We start from the raw sequence: 16,069 nt of genomic DNA on the forward strand, positions 1-16,069 counted from the left end.
GTCATCATCGCAGCTTGAGAAATTGGTCGGGCTGGCGCCTGGTTAACGTCAGGCGGTGACGTCACAAAGTCGTAATGGCTCGCGCTCAGGCGTTGCACGGCAACGTCGACTGCGTCGCGTGGAAAGCAGTCGTCACGCAGAAATGCTGTGTTTCGTCTTGTCTATTATCTTCAACGCCGTGTAATACCAATGTAATGTATCAAATGTAATATCGCGATTATCGCGCAGTGTGGCATCAAGTTTGTATTGTTGTGTTGCCTCAGCGCGTGCTATTATGTCGCGGATGGGAAAATTTTGAAGTGGTGTGTGAGTGTGGCGCAAAAATGAGCATCAAAGGCAGTTTTTTTGGCAGCAAGATGCCATCTTGTGGAGTGACCCTTTGCAAGAATGTGAAACGGCACAATAAAGACATTTTTCTTTTGCAAAAAACCATCCAACTGTCCTAGAAACATGAGTGAACCGTTGCTCTTGGACTAACACCATAAATGCGGAGAATGCATTAATCTGATCTGATCACTTTCAAGATTATGACTATGATTCTAGCCATCCGGTTAAGGCCAGTCTTATACCCAATGTTAAACCATGCCTTCGGCCAAGCGCAGTTCCTTCTATGCGACTGGACATCGCCGGCACACCGAAGTGAGTATGCGTGCGCTTAAAAGGAAAATTCCCGTCTGTTTTATGCAGCAATCTTTGAACCCAATTCACAGTCACTAATGCCTGCATAATCCATACCGCTCCGTGCAGTTTGTAGACTGCAATACGAGATTCAAGCGAGATTTTCCGGCCATACTTTTGTTTACAAAGTGGGGCCCGACTGCCACACAAGTGGCGCAGCCATCCATACTACACGGGCGAAGGGGGGCGAGGGTCAGGGACGTAGCCAGGGTTTGCGACGTGGGGGGAGGATAAGTTCGCACGAGCGAGTCCCAGCCCCATTGACAGTACATCTACGCACTGTGAACTGACCAACAAACCCCACAATCGTTAATAGGTACAGTACCTAGCGCATCAATGAGATTCTGATATTGGTTTGCCCTGGTGCCTTAAACAGTTCTTTCACCTGCGCACCGTACATGTTTACTTGGCTTTTTGTGAGTCTTGCTACTTTTGAACCACTTTTGGGCTCTTCGTGTTACTGTCCATGGTAGTGTCTGAGATTTCAAATGAAGGCCATTTGCCTGGTCACCAAACCCCGGGGATTACATGCAACAAAACCGTGGTTAAAAAAAACTGCTCCTGTGCCTGAACCATAGGCCTTAAACCTCACGGGCAGAAGCGAATGGAAGCGGAGGGGGGGGGGGATTGGAGCCTCGGAGGGCCCTGCCGTTGGAGTTTCGGAGGGCCCTCGGAGGGCCGTCGAAAAACAGTAATGGCGGCGCCACCCCCCTGGGGCAGCCGATGCAATGAAATGGGACCATGAGACGGGTCCATCCAGATAGATCCGTGGTTATGGCCAGGAGAGGGAGATATCAGAGTGGGGCACGCAGTGCAGTACTCGTCGGCCGTTGACTGTCCCTCTTACCCGCTCGGATTATGTCACGCTGGACCACAAAAAGGCGGTTGTGTATAAAAACAAGCATGCGGTAACGAAAGAATGGGCATGTCCGGGCCCAAGACGTTTTGCTCTCGTAATGAAAAAAAAACTGGTGATATGCAACAGGGTCTGATTAATGCGCCTGATAGGTACGCGGAAATGACCGTTTCGTTGTGTCGCAGATCCAAGATCCAGCTGTGGTGGAAGCGGCAACGCATACGGACGACGTGGAGGCCGCTTACCAGCAAGCAGCCGCGATGCCTCCAGTGCCCATCCTGAACAAAGTGGACGAGAACGGCGGGTTCGACGAATCGGGCAAAGGCAAGCTCCATGGCGGTGACGGCGAGAGGGCCGAAAATGGCCCCCATTGCGGCGACGAAATGGACGAGGACACACACATCGAGCACGGGCCGCTGGCCTTCGTTGCGGACTTCGTGGCGGTCAACTGCGAACGCCTTGATCCAAGTATGGGACTGTCGACCCGAGAGGCACCACCCAGCTGTGTGGCAGACAGCTGGATACACACGATTAGACAGGGTGATCTGATGGTGCCGTTGCCGGCCTGGACAAGCGTTGTCGAGGCTTTCGAGATCGTGTTCCAACAAGTGATGGACCGAGGCATGGACCGAGACATTGGCATCGTGGACCGCCCCACAAAGCTCTTGCTGGGAAAGTTCTGCGCTGGACAAGCGGATTGCTCGGAAGCTGGTGAAGACGCGCATCCATCTGCACCTCAGATGGCTTAATCAGGCTGGGGCTGAGCGAGCTGCTGCCAGACGCGCAGCTAACAGGTGCGACCTCAGGTGCACAGCGCGAAGTGGATATCGTTGTGCTTATGTGAGCTCCGCCCCCCCCCCCCGCCCTGTTTATTTTGGGTCCTCGCCAAATGTGCACAATGAAGTGTATACTGGCGCAAGAATCGTTTTAGTAAAATATGGCGAATTATGAGTCATACGTGTGTTCGATAACTTGGCTGCATGGCGTGACGAATATGATCTTGATTAACGCCACGCACCACGACCTTCGGGGGCTTCGTGGCATAGTTGACGCGATGCGCGATGTCCACAATGTCCTATGTTCCACCAGGCAGCGTACCACTTCCGTCGTCTCAAACTGCATCAATCGCACACCAGTGCAACCCAGCGCGTTATTATGTATAGTGCTGAGGCTCAACACGACAGGTCGGATGATGATCCTGGTGCCGCTCATTTCTTCCTTTGGCAGTGGCTGGACCTTAGCCAAGTTCGCTAACCTGCATTTAAGCAGCTGTAGGCTGGCCAACTTTAATGCATCGCCACAGACTCAATGTTTGGCATCCTCAGCAAATGGGAGTGCCATGGCAGATGGGTTCCTGGCCCCTAGTATGTTCGCTGTTTTACAACAGGCGTGACAAAAACCCCCCTTCATATTTCCTCGTAGTACTTTTTGAAGTGCCCTGTGGCGTTCACCAGATGCATTTGTTAGAAGGTGCACCGGTGTAGCAGACGCGAAGGTAATGCAGCCGGCGCTGTGATGCCAGGTTGCGACTTTGTGACGTCACTGTAATGGTGAAAGAAAGGTGCCGGAAAAATCCCCGGATGATCATACCGTATTACATGGCCTTGGAACTCATTCAGCGCCCAGGTCGTAAATGATTGCATGTTCTTCCACGTGCAGTAGCACCGTCCACCACAGTTAAGCAGTTCAGATCTAGGCCAGATTCGCACATGGTTGACACCCGCCACCATGTACGACATCCCACACTGGTTATATCCCTAAAATTGTGGTTTCCGATCACATTAACGGCAATGGAGAACACCGGAATCGAAATTCCAAGCGGTGTTTAATCCTGGATCACTGTAACGTGCAGTCAGCTAGTAGAGCAATAACACCTTTCTAATGCCGGTTAGGTGGCACTTCATCATTTGCATCAACTGCGGTAGAATTGAATAACTCGACTATTTGACGTGTCTGCTTCCATTCAGATTTTGCTCCGTATGGAGGCCCACAGCTAAGAATTAACGTCTTCTGGGCTAGAGAAACCAAACTGCCTCCAGATAGTCTCTATATTAAATACTTTTCTTAAAGTTTCTCTAGAATAGCGGAAAGTCCGCTAGAAATATGGCAGTAGTCATACGGTCAGCAGACATACAGGCAGCAATCAACAGAGAGTTCTCTACCCGCTGTGCTATGCGCTAGTTAGCCGGCAGTCTGTTCGCATGGAATGCCGTGGGGAGCGTGGAAAGCCGGGCCATTTAGATATGTAGCGGAGGTGCTCGGTCCGTATTAACTGTTGAGCTGAAAGCTTTGCGTGAAGACACTTTCCGGAAGCCATTTCTGTCGTCTGCGTGAACCGTACGCAATCGGCGAAGGGAATCCTATCTGGGACATCCCATAAGGTATGAGCCGCAGGGAAGGGCGATATCATGCACGTAATATTATTAAGTTAAACATGCTGAGGTGGATAAGCTGGCCATGCGTGTTATTGAAAATGATGCATGAGGGATGAGTTGGCTTGTCTGTCTGGGTACTGCAGTTGGTTTCAGTGTTTTTCTCCTGATAAATCACCTGTGGGGGAGTGGTTCAAATGGCTTTGGGTGCTTGCTATTAATCCCTGACAATGTAAGCCTGCAGCCGGCAGTGACAGCTGTACAATTGGTCTGGTGATGTCAGGGGATATTACCAACAATGCTGAACATTGTGCTAGGTGAAACTTTTAATCACCAAATTATTCTTTCAACCTAGAATTTCATGATTGTGGGATGGAGCTTTGGTCCATGCTGCAAGTACTACTTAGCATGTGTGTGGAAATCAGATGTCAGTCCAGTCATGAAAATTTTGACTGAATGTTGTAAACAAAATCCCTGTTCATAATGCATTGGCTGCAGTTTGCAATACTACTTGATAAGGGTCCTACCATAATTGTTTCATGCATTTTTACCAGTATTGTTCATCCTCTTCCATCAAGTTTCAACTCTTTGGTGACCAAATTTACCAATTTATAGTCAACAAAACCTTCCAATCTTTGTCTACTTGATCCATAAATCATGGTTTTGAAAGCTATGCATGCTTAGTCTTATGGGATGACAAGTTAACATATTTTAAAACTCTAGATAGCCTGGACAATTTGTTTTCAGGATGCCTGTAGAATTGAGGATTCTCCACTCTCCTCATGTGCAAAATGCTATGGTGTTTATACAAACTTGTTTGCAGGCATCACTGATACTACAGAAACTGTTATGTTGTGGGATGGTATTTTTGTAGAGGATGTTTTTCCTTCCTTAGATTGACAACTTGGATTGTTCTTTTGTCATACTTTTAATTTATTTTCTTATCATTGACACCAGGTGCCCTTTGAATTTGCTGGGAATGTTTCAGGAAATAATCTTTGCCTCATAAAACACCACAAGACAGAAGAGCTTAGAGGAATGTTGAAAATCAATGTCTCATTCAGTCTTTGCTGATCAGTCATTCTTAGCATGATATTTATGACTGGTTGGACATAAAGCAAAACACTCCTTTGATTTGCTATCCATGCTTGCAACAAAAAGCCAGGACATGCTGTGCAGTTCCCCACACTGCTGCTTCTCTGCAGCCACATCTGATCTTGCCTGCTGCTTCAGGAGCCACAGCATGACTTGGATCAGCGAGAAGAAGCTGACCTGGTATGAGAATCTCTGCCTGAATGTACTGAAGGCTGGTCATGTCCCCAAACACATGGCATTCATCATGGATGGCAACCGGCGCTTCGCTAAGCGGAACAACCTGGAGAAGACGGAGGGGCATTCACGGGGGTGAGTGAACAGGAGGAACTACAATGGTGGCACTTCAGTCTTTTTCACTGGAACTATACCATGTGAACTGGTGCCAGGGCAGTGGGCTTATTGGCCTGTTCTGCCTGTATATGGACTCTTGCTCCAGTATCCCACATTATAGGTCTGGCCTCACCCTCCGTCACTGGAACAATTATGTACGCGGAGAACCTGCAAAGTCTAGAAAGTCCGGCAGTAAGCAAGCACGATTCAGAGGAGATCCACATTTTTGTATAAAAAATTTAGGATTTACGGTTCTGCTTGATAAGGGTGTCAAGAAACAAGCTGACGGAAAAAGAGCAAGGCGAATTGTGCGCCTTCGTGATAGGTTTATGTGTACAGTGGACCCAGACGCCCCAATCTGAGGCCCATGCCCCATCGGTCCCTTTCATCTCGTCTGTCGTCACCACCCTCAGTCATGTCTCCCCTGACCCGGCCCTCGTGCCGCAGGTTCACAAAGTTGTCGGAGACGCTCAAGTGGTGCCGTGACCTCGGGGTCACGGAGGTCACTGTGTACGCGTTCTCGATCGAGAACTTCCGCCGGCCGCAGGAGGAGATCGACGGCATCATGGGGCTGGCGCGGGACAAGTTCCGCGTGCTGCTCCAGGAACGGTAAGCTGAAGCCCTGCACCGCCGGCCGCTGTGGCGGCAGCCCTGCTGCCGACCCTGTCGGCAGGGCGTAGGAACTGGCCCGGTGTGCGGACGGCTCTCCCGTGGGTGTTCTGTGTTGTAGTCTTCGTAGACGGCGGCTGAATCGTGGTGGAGTAGAATCGTTATGTTTTGGTAGTATGGTTGGATTTTTCCGACTTTCTGCTGCTAACTTAATGCTTCAATCAAGAAAGTACGGATTTTTGATAAGATGGTTTTACGTCACAGTTATGCAAGATACTTTCTGTGCTCGGTAATTATGTGCTCATTGCGGGTTAAAACCATAATTTTTGCCACATGTGTCGTCGTCATATGTTAATGTGGTGTCATAATTCGTGAATAATGTTCTATCACGCGGCACCTGTTTGCTGTCAAACTTGAATCCGACATCGCGTGATGCCACCAGCGAGGGGGGGGGGGGGGCAGCAGGCTGTCCGTACCCGGGGGGGGGGGGAGAGGAGGGAGGGGCACGCGTAGACAGGTGCTGCCGTAACAGGGGCGCCCGCTCCTGGTCTGGGCACCGTGCCAGAGCGCGGTCAACATCGCGTGTGAAACTTCCGGAACTGTGTCGAAGCTGCACCAAACTTTCACAGGATGTGACGAGTAGTTCGTGATTACGTGACTCGGTAACCAACGGTTCGCCAGTGGGTATCCTGACCATCAGAATGATCCCTGGTGGAAAGCCTGATTTGTGGCTTTCTCCCACTGACTGTACCATATGTGCACGCGGATGTTCATGCTGAGGGGTACAAACACTCGCTGTGGATACACAAATGCCGCAAGAAGTGGTCTTTAGGACTGACGAAACCGTTCCAGGCACGGAAGTGTTGCTTTGCTGGACGTGCTGCTGGTGGAAGCAAGAGGCTGCTGAGTATGGTACCATTGATGTGTGGGAGGCCTCTGACAACAGATGCTGTCATCTTCCAGGTTATGGGTATCTGGACCTGATGTAACGCGACCTGACACATCTTCTGTCCACTGAGACCGTGACAGAGCATGGCGTGTGCGTTCAGCGTACCGAGTGACTTGACATGACATGACCCGTCCTGGCCTGACCTGAAATACCTCTTTCCCACAGAGACGAACTGAGCGAGCATGGCGTGTGTATCCGGTTTATCGGTGACATAACATAACATGACATGATATGACCCGTCCCGACCTGACCTGACCTGAAATACCTCTTTCCCACAGAGACAAACTGAGCGAGCATGGCGTGTGTATCCGGTTTATCGGTGACCTGAGCCTACTGCCGGAGGACATCCAGAGGCTGACCGCCGAGGTCATGCTCATGACCAGGCATAACACGGCGGCCCGCATCAATATCGCCTTCTCGTACACAGGTAGGTGGTGCCATAGGTGTGCTATGGGGCTGGCTGGGTAACTCAGCCCTGTCCATTCGGTCTTTTGCGAAGCCTTGATGTGGCTTTGGCAGGTGCCAGCCGGCTGCGGTAATGACGTTGTCGCGATGACATGACAATGACATTGTCATTACCACCAGGTGCCGCTGCTTCGAGGTATGATGCTGGTTCATGTTTCAATGTTTCGCCGATGATAGCGGTAAACCGAATCACCGGCACTAGTGAACCTCCAACTCACAGCATCGGGCCCCTAAGACGATGGCTTTCACTGTGCTGCTGTGTGTACCCTTTTGGGTAGGACTGATGCCTTCAACGAATCCCAGCGGGTCGGGTCTCTTGAACCGAGCAGCCCTCATATAGCCGCCCGGTGTCCTTGGACCGAGGGATTTCGCTGATCTTCGCGCCGCAGTCACCGTGGACTCTGAACTTCGGCCGTATCTTTGACATTCCCATTCACCGTCTGCCGTCAAAAGCAGCTTGTCGGCCGAGGGCCAGCGGCGGCTTTTGTCGTGCAGGCACTCCCGGCACTCTCTTGAGAGAGTTGAGAGTTGACATGCCATGGCTGCTCATCAGCCGATACTGATGGGTCACCTCGCGCTGAGGTATATCTTGCAGGTGGATTGCAGACGGCAGCCTGTTTGCAACTCAGGAGAAATATAACGCGGTAGTAATGCACACTAAGGCATAGCTGAGGATGAACAAGGGTGCCAATTTTTGGGAGTGATTGGGGTGGGGGGAGGGGGAGGGTGAACCGGAGGCCCTGCCCGGCCCGAGGACCAACCCCTCAGATGAAGCCCTCTTTATTTTGACTAATGACAATGTGTATTTTTAATTTTATATCATTTCAAAAAGTGGTAAATTTAAGCAGCATAGTACTCATGCAAGGGCGGATGTAGAGGGGAGGGGAGGAGGGGGGGGGGGGGGGCACCTGGGGGTACACGCCCCTTTCCGATCGGGAAGTAAAGTCACCCCTCGAGCCGCTGCCCAAGGGCGCCGAAGGCACTTTCATATGGCGGCTAGAGTTGACATCATGTTTTTTGGGTTGTGAGAAACAGGCACGGGGTTAGTTATGAATGATTTCGGTCATACTCGTGCTCCAGATCTTTTCAGGACAACCTCTCAAACGTTTGCGCGTTTATCGCCCAGGTGTGTAAAGTTTATTGCGCTGTTTATCGGCTCAGCAATTCGATTTTTATCTGGCGGTGAGAGCAAACACTACTTTTATTGCGAGGCGAGGCATGTTCTAGTGTTGGTAGGTGCTGTGCGACAAATAGGACATATGTTTTGTGTCTTTGAAGCGGTAAGTATCTGACTGCATTGACAGGTCCAGCTACGGAGTTTAAGGACACAGACATCTGTCCTCAGATACAGGGCACAGTGCCTCCTTGCGGGACAGGACCGTCCCATTCATCGTTATTATTTAGCTGTTGTCGCAGGCCTGAGATGTGCGTAAGTTTCCGTTGAATGGACGCACGTCATATTATTTAGGCCAGCTTAATTTCATGAGGGCTAGTTTTCCATCAGCTCAGCAAAGTGTTCGATTACGGGCCTACAAAATATGTTAGACTTTAATGCGTAAGGTTGCGTATTATTAGATGATGTCATTGGGTGCCGCACTCGGCGGAACACTTTTCATTGCAGTGTGATGGTTAAAAAAAATCCGGAATCGTGGAATTCCCCATAATGGTAAAATTAAAACACTTTGGCTACAGGACTTCAGATGAAGCCAAAACTTTCCTCTTGTATGTCCCCGAAAAGCGTGGAAAGGCCAAAAACAATACCATTGTTCCCATAAATGGTGGCGTGCATTCGTGCGAGTCTTACTGCTTGATTGCTTGCTATGTGATAGGTGATATCTCTTGATAAAAATAGTTAATAAAAGGACAATTGCCAGTCATCGCCTTTCCCCGAACCATTGATCTGCAACGCGTAAAATTCTCGCAAAAATAAAAATATTGCTCCGCAGACGCACAACTGCGGCGAAACGTGTGATTGTAGGCTCGCCTTCCAGGGTAAACGTTCGTACATGGCTCGTCAAAGAGGACCATTTAGTCTTTGGCTTGGTAGCGTCAGCCTGGTCACATGTCAGCTGACAGTCGCGTAGTCGCATTACACGGTAAAGGTCCTGTCGTGCTATTTAGATACGGGACCGAGGCAAGCTGGGTCCGTTGAAGGTGCATTACAATAAAAGTATGGTCGGTTCGGAGTGCCCGCAATGGATTATGTTTAGCACAGAGTCAGATGAAAAAAAAGATTTAGTACAGTCAGAGTCAGAGCAAAATTTTAATCGTCCATACTTATTCATTTTGTAGCTGAACTGGGCATATTATCCACAATGACGATGCTGCGCTCCCCCTTCCGCCAAGGAAAAAAATGTGACTCGAATTTTTCATGAGAACTTGTAACAAACCAATTTGTGTCAACTCAAAGTAGAACGGTGTTAGTTTCGTAGTCTACCATGGGTAGGGGACCAAATGCCGCTTCACGTAAAACAGTCCAAGAGATGGGTGAATTAGTGGCGTCAATATTATGCTTGGGTTGTGGGGAGAGTCAAATATAGCATGTTTCTCTCCAATGTCTTAAGTCAGCCTCATGTGAGGAAATAAGATTGAGGTTGCACGGTCAATGTATTCGCTGTACCCTCCATGACGGCGTCACAACTAGGAAACATCAAACAAGGTTGTCTTTGTGTGATGTTCAACTAGTTACTGTGTGTTCCTCTTTTTCTTCCTTTTTTCCTCCTTCTTTTTCCTCTTCTTTCCGCTTTCCTCTTCCTTTTCCTCCTTCTTTCTTCTCGTTCCTCTTCTCCTCTTCTTCCTCTTCCTCTTCTCGGGTCCCGTCGGCGTCTGTCAGCATTTGTTGTATTATCTCCCCGGACCTCGGCATCCGTCAGAATGTGTTGGTTTTCTTTCCGGGCCTCGTCCGCGTCTGTCAGCATATGTCGGGTTCCATTCTCGTCGGCGTCTGTCAGAATGTGTTTGGCTCTTTTCCTGGGCCTCGTCAGCGTCTGTCAGCGGGTGTTGGGTGGTCTCCCCTGGCCTCGTCGGCTTCTGCCAGCATTTGTTGGGTTATCTTCCCGGACCTCGTCGGTGTCTATCAGCATGCGTTGAGTTCTTATCCCTGGACTCGTCGGCGTCTGTCAGCATGTGTTAGGCTCTCTTCCCGTCGGCGTCTGTCAGTACATCAAGACCGTAGCGGATAGCACTAACCTGAGACGGGCCGCCCACAATCGGGCAGCCGGGCAGGGGATTCAGAGGCAACAACGGTCGTCGGGCCGCCTACAAGCAGGAGCTTGAGCCGACATGCCCGGCATGGGAATGAGCCCGCTTTGACGCCTGCCCGCCCTTAGTGAACTGAACGGATTATGTGCTGCGACTGTGGGCGGGTATTCTGGGCCGGGACGGGCTAAGCCGTGTGCAGAAGGCGACAGAACATTCGGCAAGAAAGGCATTGTGTTGCGTGTCGAATTTGGAGGCCGGACTGGAATCCTGGAATTGAGAATCAGACTGGAATTTGGATTTTCTGTCGAACGCTTCGTTCATCATGCGATGAGCTGTTGCCGTGACGAAAGCAGCCCCCTCTGCCGTTAGGGGTTCGCCGCGGCTTGATTTGCCCGTTCTGTCGTTTACTATCTTATTGAGTGTTGGCCCCATTTGTACCCCTACACAGCCTGTGATGTGTTTACAATATGAATCAATATTCTTTAATATCTATAGCAATTATTTGTACGATATTAATCAGCGTTTGCTGTTGCGCACTTCGTTCGTCTCATATGGACCATTATTATGGCTCGCAGCCCACAAAGAAACCCGTGTTTAACCTCTGACTGCACCTGTAGCTTGGGGGAGATACGTATGTGTCCATGTGGTATCCTTTGCACCCTGTGAGAGGATTTCTACAACCCCCATGCCGCCCTCCGCAGTCTGTAACGCTTCTCCTCTCCCGCCCCCCCCCCCCCAAACACTGCCTGGTCCCCAGCCGATAGGCACCCAGTCCTCCCCGCCCCCTCCCCAACACCCACTGGTTCCCAGCTGATAGGACCCCAGTCCTTCCCAGCCCCCGCCCCCTCCCCTAACCCCGCCTCGTTCACGGCTGATAGGACCCTAGTCCTTCCCGCTCCCTCCTCCCAACACCGCCTGGTTCATGGCTGATACGACCCCAGTCTTCCCCCGCCCCGCCCCAGCCGGTGGGGAGAGCTGACCGCCGCCGGTCGGCGTCCGCCCGACAGCGCGCGAAGAGATCTCGAGGGCGGTGCGGGACGTGGCCGACGGCGTGGCGACCGGTCTTCTGCTGCCCAGTGACGTCAGTGAGCGGCTGATCGAGCGGTGCCTCTACACGCGCGACTCGCCTCGCCCCGATGTGCTGGTGCGCACTTCGGGCGAGGTCCGCCTCTCCGACTTCCTCCTCTGGCAGGTCAGTCCCATTGACCGTTGTGACGTCACTGGACGGGACGTGACTGCGGCAGCGCTGCTCAGAGCGGGTGGGCAACGGCTTCGTGTGGTCGGTAAAGGTCGCTCCCATCTCGCGTACTGGCAGCAGAGTCGCTACAGATTGTGCAGCTACTCTGCGGTCGCAGATTAGAGGTGCCACATTTGAGTCCGCAGTCCCACAAAACGCGAGGGAACAAAGCTCAAAAGCAGGCTTGCAAAATCCGCAGAAGATTTTGGGTTCGTAGGTGTTACGGACTAGAGAGGTACCGTTTTGAGCTCTTTACCCGCGCTTTGCGGCCCTGCGGGCTGAGACGTGGCACCTCTAGTCGGCAGCAGCTGACTGGCTGCAGGATCTGCAGCGATTCTGCTGCCAGTTCGCTGGGGTGCGAACGGACCTTCTGTCGTCTTCTGCGGCGTGTGATGAACGACGCGATGACCGGGGTAAGATTTGTCATATGTTATGGTGTGAACGATATCATAAACTAAGCCAATGTAGCCGGACCCCGTCAGCGACCAATGCTGCTGGGTTTGATCAACACGCAGGAAAGACTACTTTTGACGAAAGACTGCTGCTTCTGTGAGTTTTAGTGGATGCAGGCACGCTGCCACGCCTTACGTGCCTGCGGCGGCACGCCTCGACCGTATGCTCCGGGACCCGTGGCACCGGGCACAGCTCCTCCACCGGAGCACTGGGCGCGCCTCGTGACCCCTGTCACTGCCCAATGACCCGGGGCGCGGTCCGGGTGGGGTGGGGCGAGAGAGCGGCCTGTATGAGCTGGGGCGGGAGAGCAGCCAGTATGAGCTGGGGCAAGAGAGCAGCCAATGTGAGCTGAGGCGAGAGAGCAGCCAGTATGAGCTGGAGCGAGAGAGCAGCCAGTATGAGCTGGGGCGGGAGAGCCGCCAGTATGAGCTGGGGCGAGAGAGCAGCCAGTATGAGGTGGGGCGGGAGAGCAGCCAGTATGAGCTGGGGCGGGAGAGCAGCCAGTATGAGCTGGGGCGGGAGAGCAGCCAATATGAGCTGGGGCGAGAGAGCAGCCAGTATGAGCTGTGGCGGGAGAGCAGCCAATATGAGCTGGGGCGAGATAGCAGCCAGTATGGGCTACGGCGCAGCCCGGGTGGGGTGGTGTCGAGGGGGCAGCCAATGTCTCTAAAGTCACTAAAGCAGCCACTCTAAAGCCAAGGCGCCTGTGCTGGTAAGTGACCGTTTATAGCAGGGCGCGGACGGACAGGCGACACCGTGACTGGGAGAGACACGCTGTGGACGGGCGGCGCGGGAGGCGCTGTACGGGCCCTTCGCTCCAGCAGCTGACCCTGTCTCGGTATGCCAGCACGCGGCTCTGCACCACGCCGTTGGACCCACGGCGCGGGGGAAAGTGCGAACTGGACATGTCCAGTGGAAGGTCCGCCGGCAAATGGGGTGGCGTCTTGTCTTCTTGGCGTCTTCTGTCGTTGTCGGTGGTGCGACCACGCCAGAAGCGCCGTGTGGGCGACACAGCTGATTACAGCCAGATTTAAACTGATCTGGACGTTGGTAAAAAACGGCCAGTCTGCAGAGTCCTGGTCATCACATTCCGCACTTGAAAAAAGACAATGAGCCACGTGTTATTTGTTTGCGTTCCAGGCTCGCCCATGCTAATGTTGACGCGTTTGTGGACAGACAACGCACACGTGCATCTTCTTCACGGAGGTGCTGTGGCCAGACTTCAGCATCTGGCATCTATTCGCCGCCGTCTTCAGCTACCAGCGCAGCTACGACGAGATCCGGGTGAGCTGGCCGCCTTGACATTTCTGATGCACTTTGTTGCGACTTGCGGTGTCATTTTCGCAACGCCAATGCACCCTCGACTCGGGCCCTACCGTTAGCGAAGATGAGACGATTGACACACGATTTTGAACCAGTCTAACTACATTCCTCTCGTGCTGATCGCGCCGTTGCCAGCTGCGCTTAGTGACGTATCGGGGTTCGTAATCCGTAATCTGTGACGTCACGGACCGGTAAAGTACGCGGGTGCAAACCGCGTCTGGCGGCCCGACCAACCATCGACGTTATCACCCGTCTGGCGGTGACCGCTGCTACTCGCGCTGATGACTGATCCCCTCCCCCTTGGTGACCGCTGCTTCTCGCGCTGATGGCTGATCCCCTCCCCCTTGGTAACCGCTGGTACTCGCGCTGATGACCGATCCCCCTCCCCCTCGGTGACCGTTGCTTCTCGCGCTGATGACTGATCCCCTCCCCCTTGGTGACCGCTGCTACTCGCGCTGATGACTGATCCCCTCCCCCTTGGTGACCGCTGCTTCTCGCGCTGGTGACTGATCCCCTTCCCCTTGGTAGCCGCTGCTACTCGCGCTGATGACTGATCCCCTCCCCTCGCTCCAGGCGGCCCGGGCCGACCGCGCCTCCTCGCGACTCCAACACACAACCGACTCACTGTCGCTGTCCGACTCTGACTCCATCCCGGAGTCGGGCGACTCGGGCCCCGACTCTGCCAGCGACTCGACCGACTCGGGGTGCGTGGACGCGGCGGCCGGCGGGCAGCGTGTGCGCGAGTTCCTGCAGGAGCTGGACAGGCGCCGGTGGGGCCGGCTCGAGGGCCTGGTGGCCGACGGCTCGTGATGGCCGCCGGCCGTAGGCGCTCCTAGGTGAACGCTCGCGGCGCGGCGCGGCGCGGCGCCAGGCGGCGGCCCGTCCGCGCCCGCCCACGGCTCGTCGGAGAAGAGCTGCGGCGGCGGAGGCGGAGGACGTCTCACGTGCAGGTGCTACCGTGCCGCGCCGCGAAGGTGACCGGGCTCGGGACTGTGAGAGGCCTGTGGTGAGAGGGACCAGCCTGCTGCGCGGGGCCAGATGAGACGCTGGGGCTGCTGTGCGGGTCCCGGTGACGCAGGGCTCGTGCCAGTGCGGCCGGGGTGCGGACAGCGGGAGCAGCGCCGTCGCGTGCTGGAGCGCTGGACCAGGTGCGGTGAGGCCGCTGCGAGCGGCGGCACAGGGCCTGCTCGAGCCCCAGGGTCTTCCAGGAGAGTGGCGCATTTGAGGTCCGCACACGGTCTGTGCCAGAGGTCTGGTATTGTTGTTTGGCTCCATCCCAGTGGTGCCCTCCACAGCCCGCAACGTTCCCCAATATGGGGAGGGGGAGGGGAGCTTGTGCCGTATTGGTGACGTAGATGGGTATGCTATTGGGTGAGACAGCTACTTTGTTCCTTTGCTGCGCGACGGGCAGCACCTACCTTACTGTCGTCATGGTAGCGCGCTGCCCGCCGAGCAGCGAAGCGCGGGATGGCGGCGGCGGGGGCCGGGCGTCCTCCTACCACCGGCGGCGGAGGACAGCCGGCTGTCCTCTTGCCACCGGCGGCGGAGGACAGCCGGCTGTCCTCTTGCCACCGGCGGCGGCGGGGGCCGGGCGTCCCCTTACCGGGGGCGGGGACCGGGGGCCGGGCGTCCCCTTACCACCGGCGGCGGAGGACAGCCGGCTGTCCTCTTGCCACCGGCGGCGGAGGACAGCCGGCTGTCCCCTTGCCACCAGGACGGGCAGCGCTGCACCCGAGGTGCAGATGACATGTAAGCCGTGGACAGTAGTGCAGGCTCTCGCGTGCCGTCCGAAGAGCCTCAGAGCGCGCACTGTCGGCCGCGGCAGCCGGCGGTGCCGTGTGTTAGAGTACTGTGTACTGCGCGTGAGCGGGGCGGCGCGCCGGCGGCCGGTTGTGACATACCCTGTGATGCGGCCGGCGGCCGACTCTGGCGCAGTCCGAAGCTGTGGCGAGCGACTGAGGGGTGTTTGGCGTGGGGTGGCCACTCATTAGCCGCTGTGATTACCACTACTCTGGACTTCTGGCTGGGGTGGAGCGACACATGATTTGCTGCGGTCATGATGGAAAGAGCAGGATTTCTTTGCTTGTGTTTGGCAAAAGCTCTACTTCGGCCCATGCGCTAGCTGATCATTCATTTCAGCACCGCTGAGTAATGTTCTCATCACCGGACTGTAAAGTTATTCACTTGCTGCGTGGTGACGGTATCTTAGCAACCATGTTTTTCCCCACATCGTTATGTCTACAATGACGGGTGTCGCGTCGGCGCCGTCAGCACTTACGACCAGCTCAGAGTACCTGGATTAAACGAGCGCTGCTCGTCAAGGGCATGGCCGCAAGCGGCGCCAGCTTCCTTCTGTGACGCACTTTCCTCTGAGCGTGACTTGCCACTTCTGCCTGTACTGTTTGGAGCAGCTGCCGGACGCTGCGCTCGGGATGATTATTGGAACTTCCGGCATCAAATCACACCGGCGAGCAGTTCGCGGTCTTCTGTTGGTATCCTAG

General features: G+C 54.2%; 1 protein-coding gene across 1 annotated transcript; it reads left to right on the top strand.

Annotated features, from left to right (window-relative positions):
* Positions 1–3,776: 3,776 nt before the first annotated feature.
* On the top strand, positions 3,777–14,404 carry LOC119095759 (dehydrodolichyl diphosphate synthase complex subunit DHDDS-like). Its single transcript, XM_037218614.1, has 8 exons — positions 3,777–3,915; positions 5,140–5,310; positions 5,779–5,940; positions 7,168–7,316; positions 11,563–11,747; positions 13,422–13,529; positions 14,142–14,332; positions 14,395–14,404. Exons 2-8 carry the CDS (start codon positions 5,150–5,152, stop codon positions 14,402–14,404), a joined length of 966 nt encoding a protein of 321 aa, XP_037074509.1. The 5' UTR covers positions 3,777–3,915; positions 5,140–5,149.
* Positions 14,405–16,069: the final 1,665 nt, after the last annotated feature.

Source organism: Pollicipes pollicipes, unplaced genomic scaffold (assembly GCF_011947565.3).
Source record: "Pollicipes pollicipes isolate AB1234 unplaced genomic scaffold, Ppol_2.1 Scaffold_4219;HRSCAF=4965_pilon_pilon_pilon, whole genome shotgun sequence".
In the NCBI taxonomy this organism is placed as follows: Eukaryota; Metazoa; Arthropoda; class Thecostraca; order Pollicipedomorpha; family Pollicipedidae; genus Pollicipes; species Pollicipes pollicipes.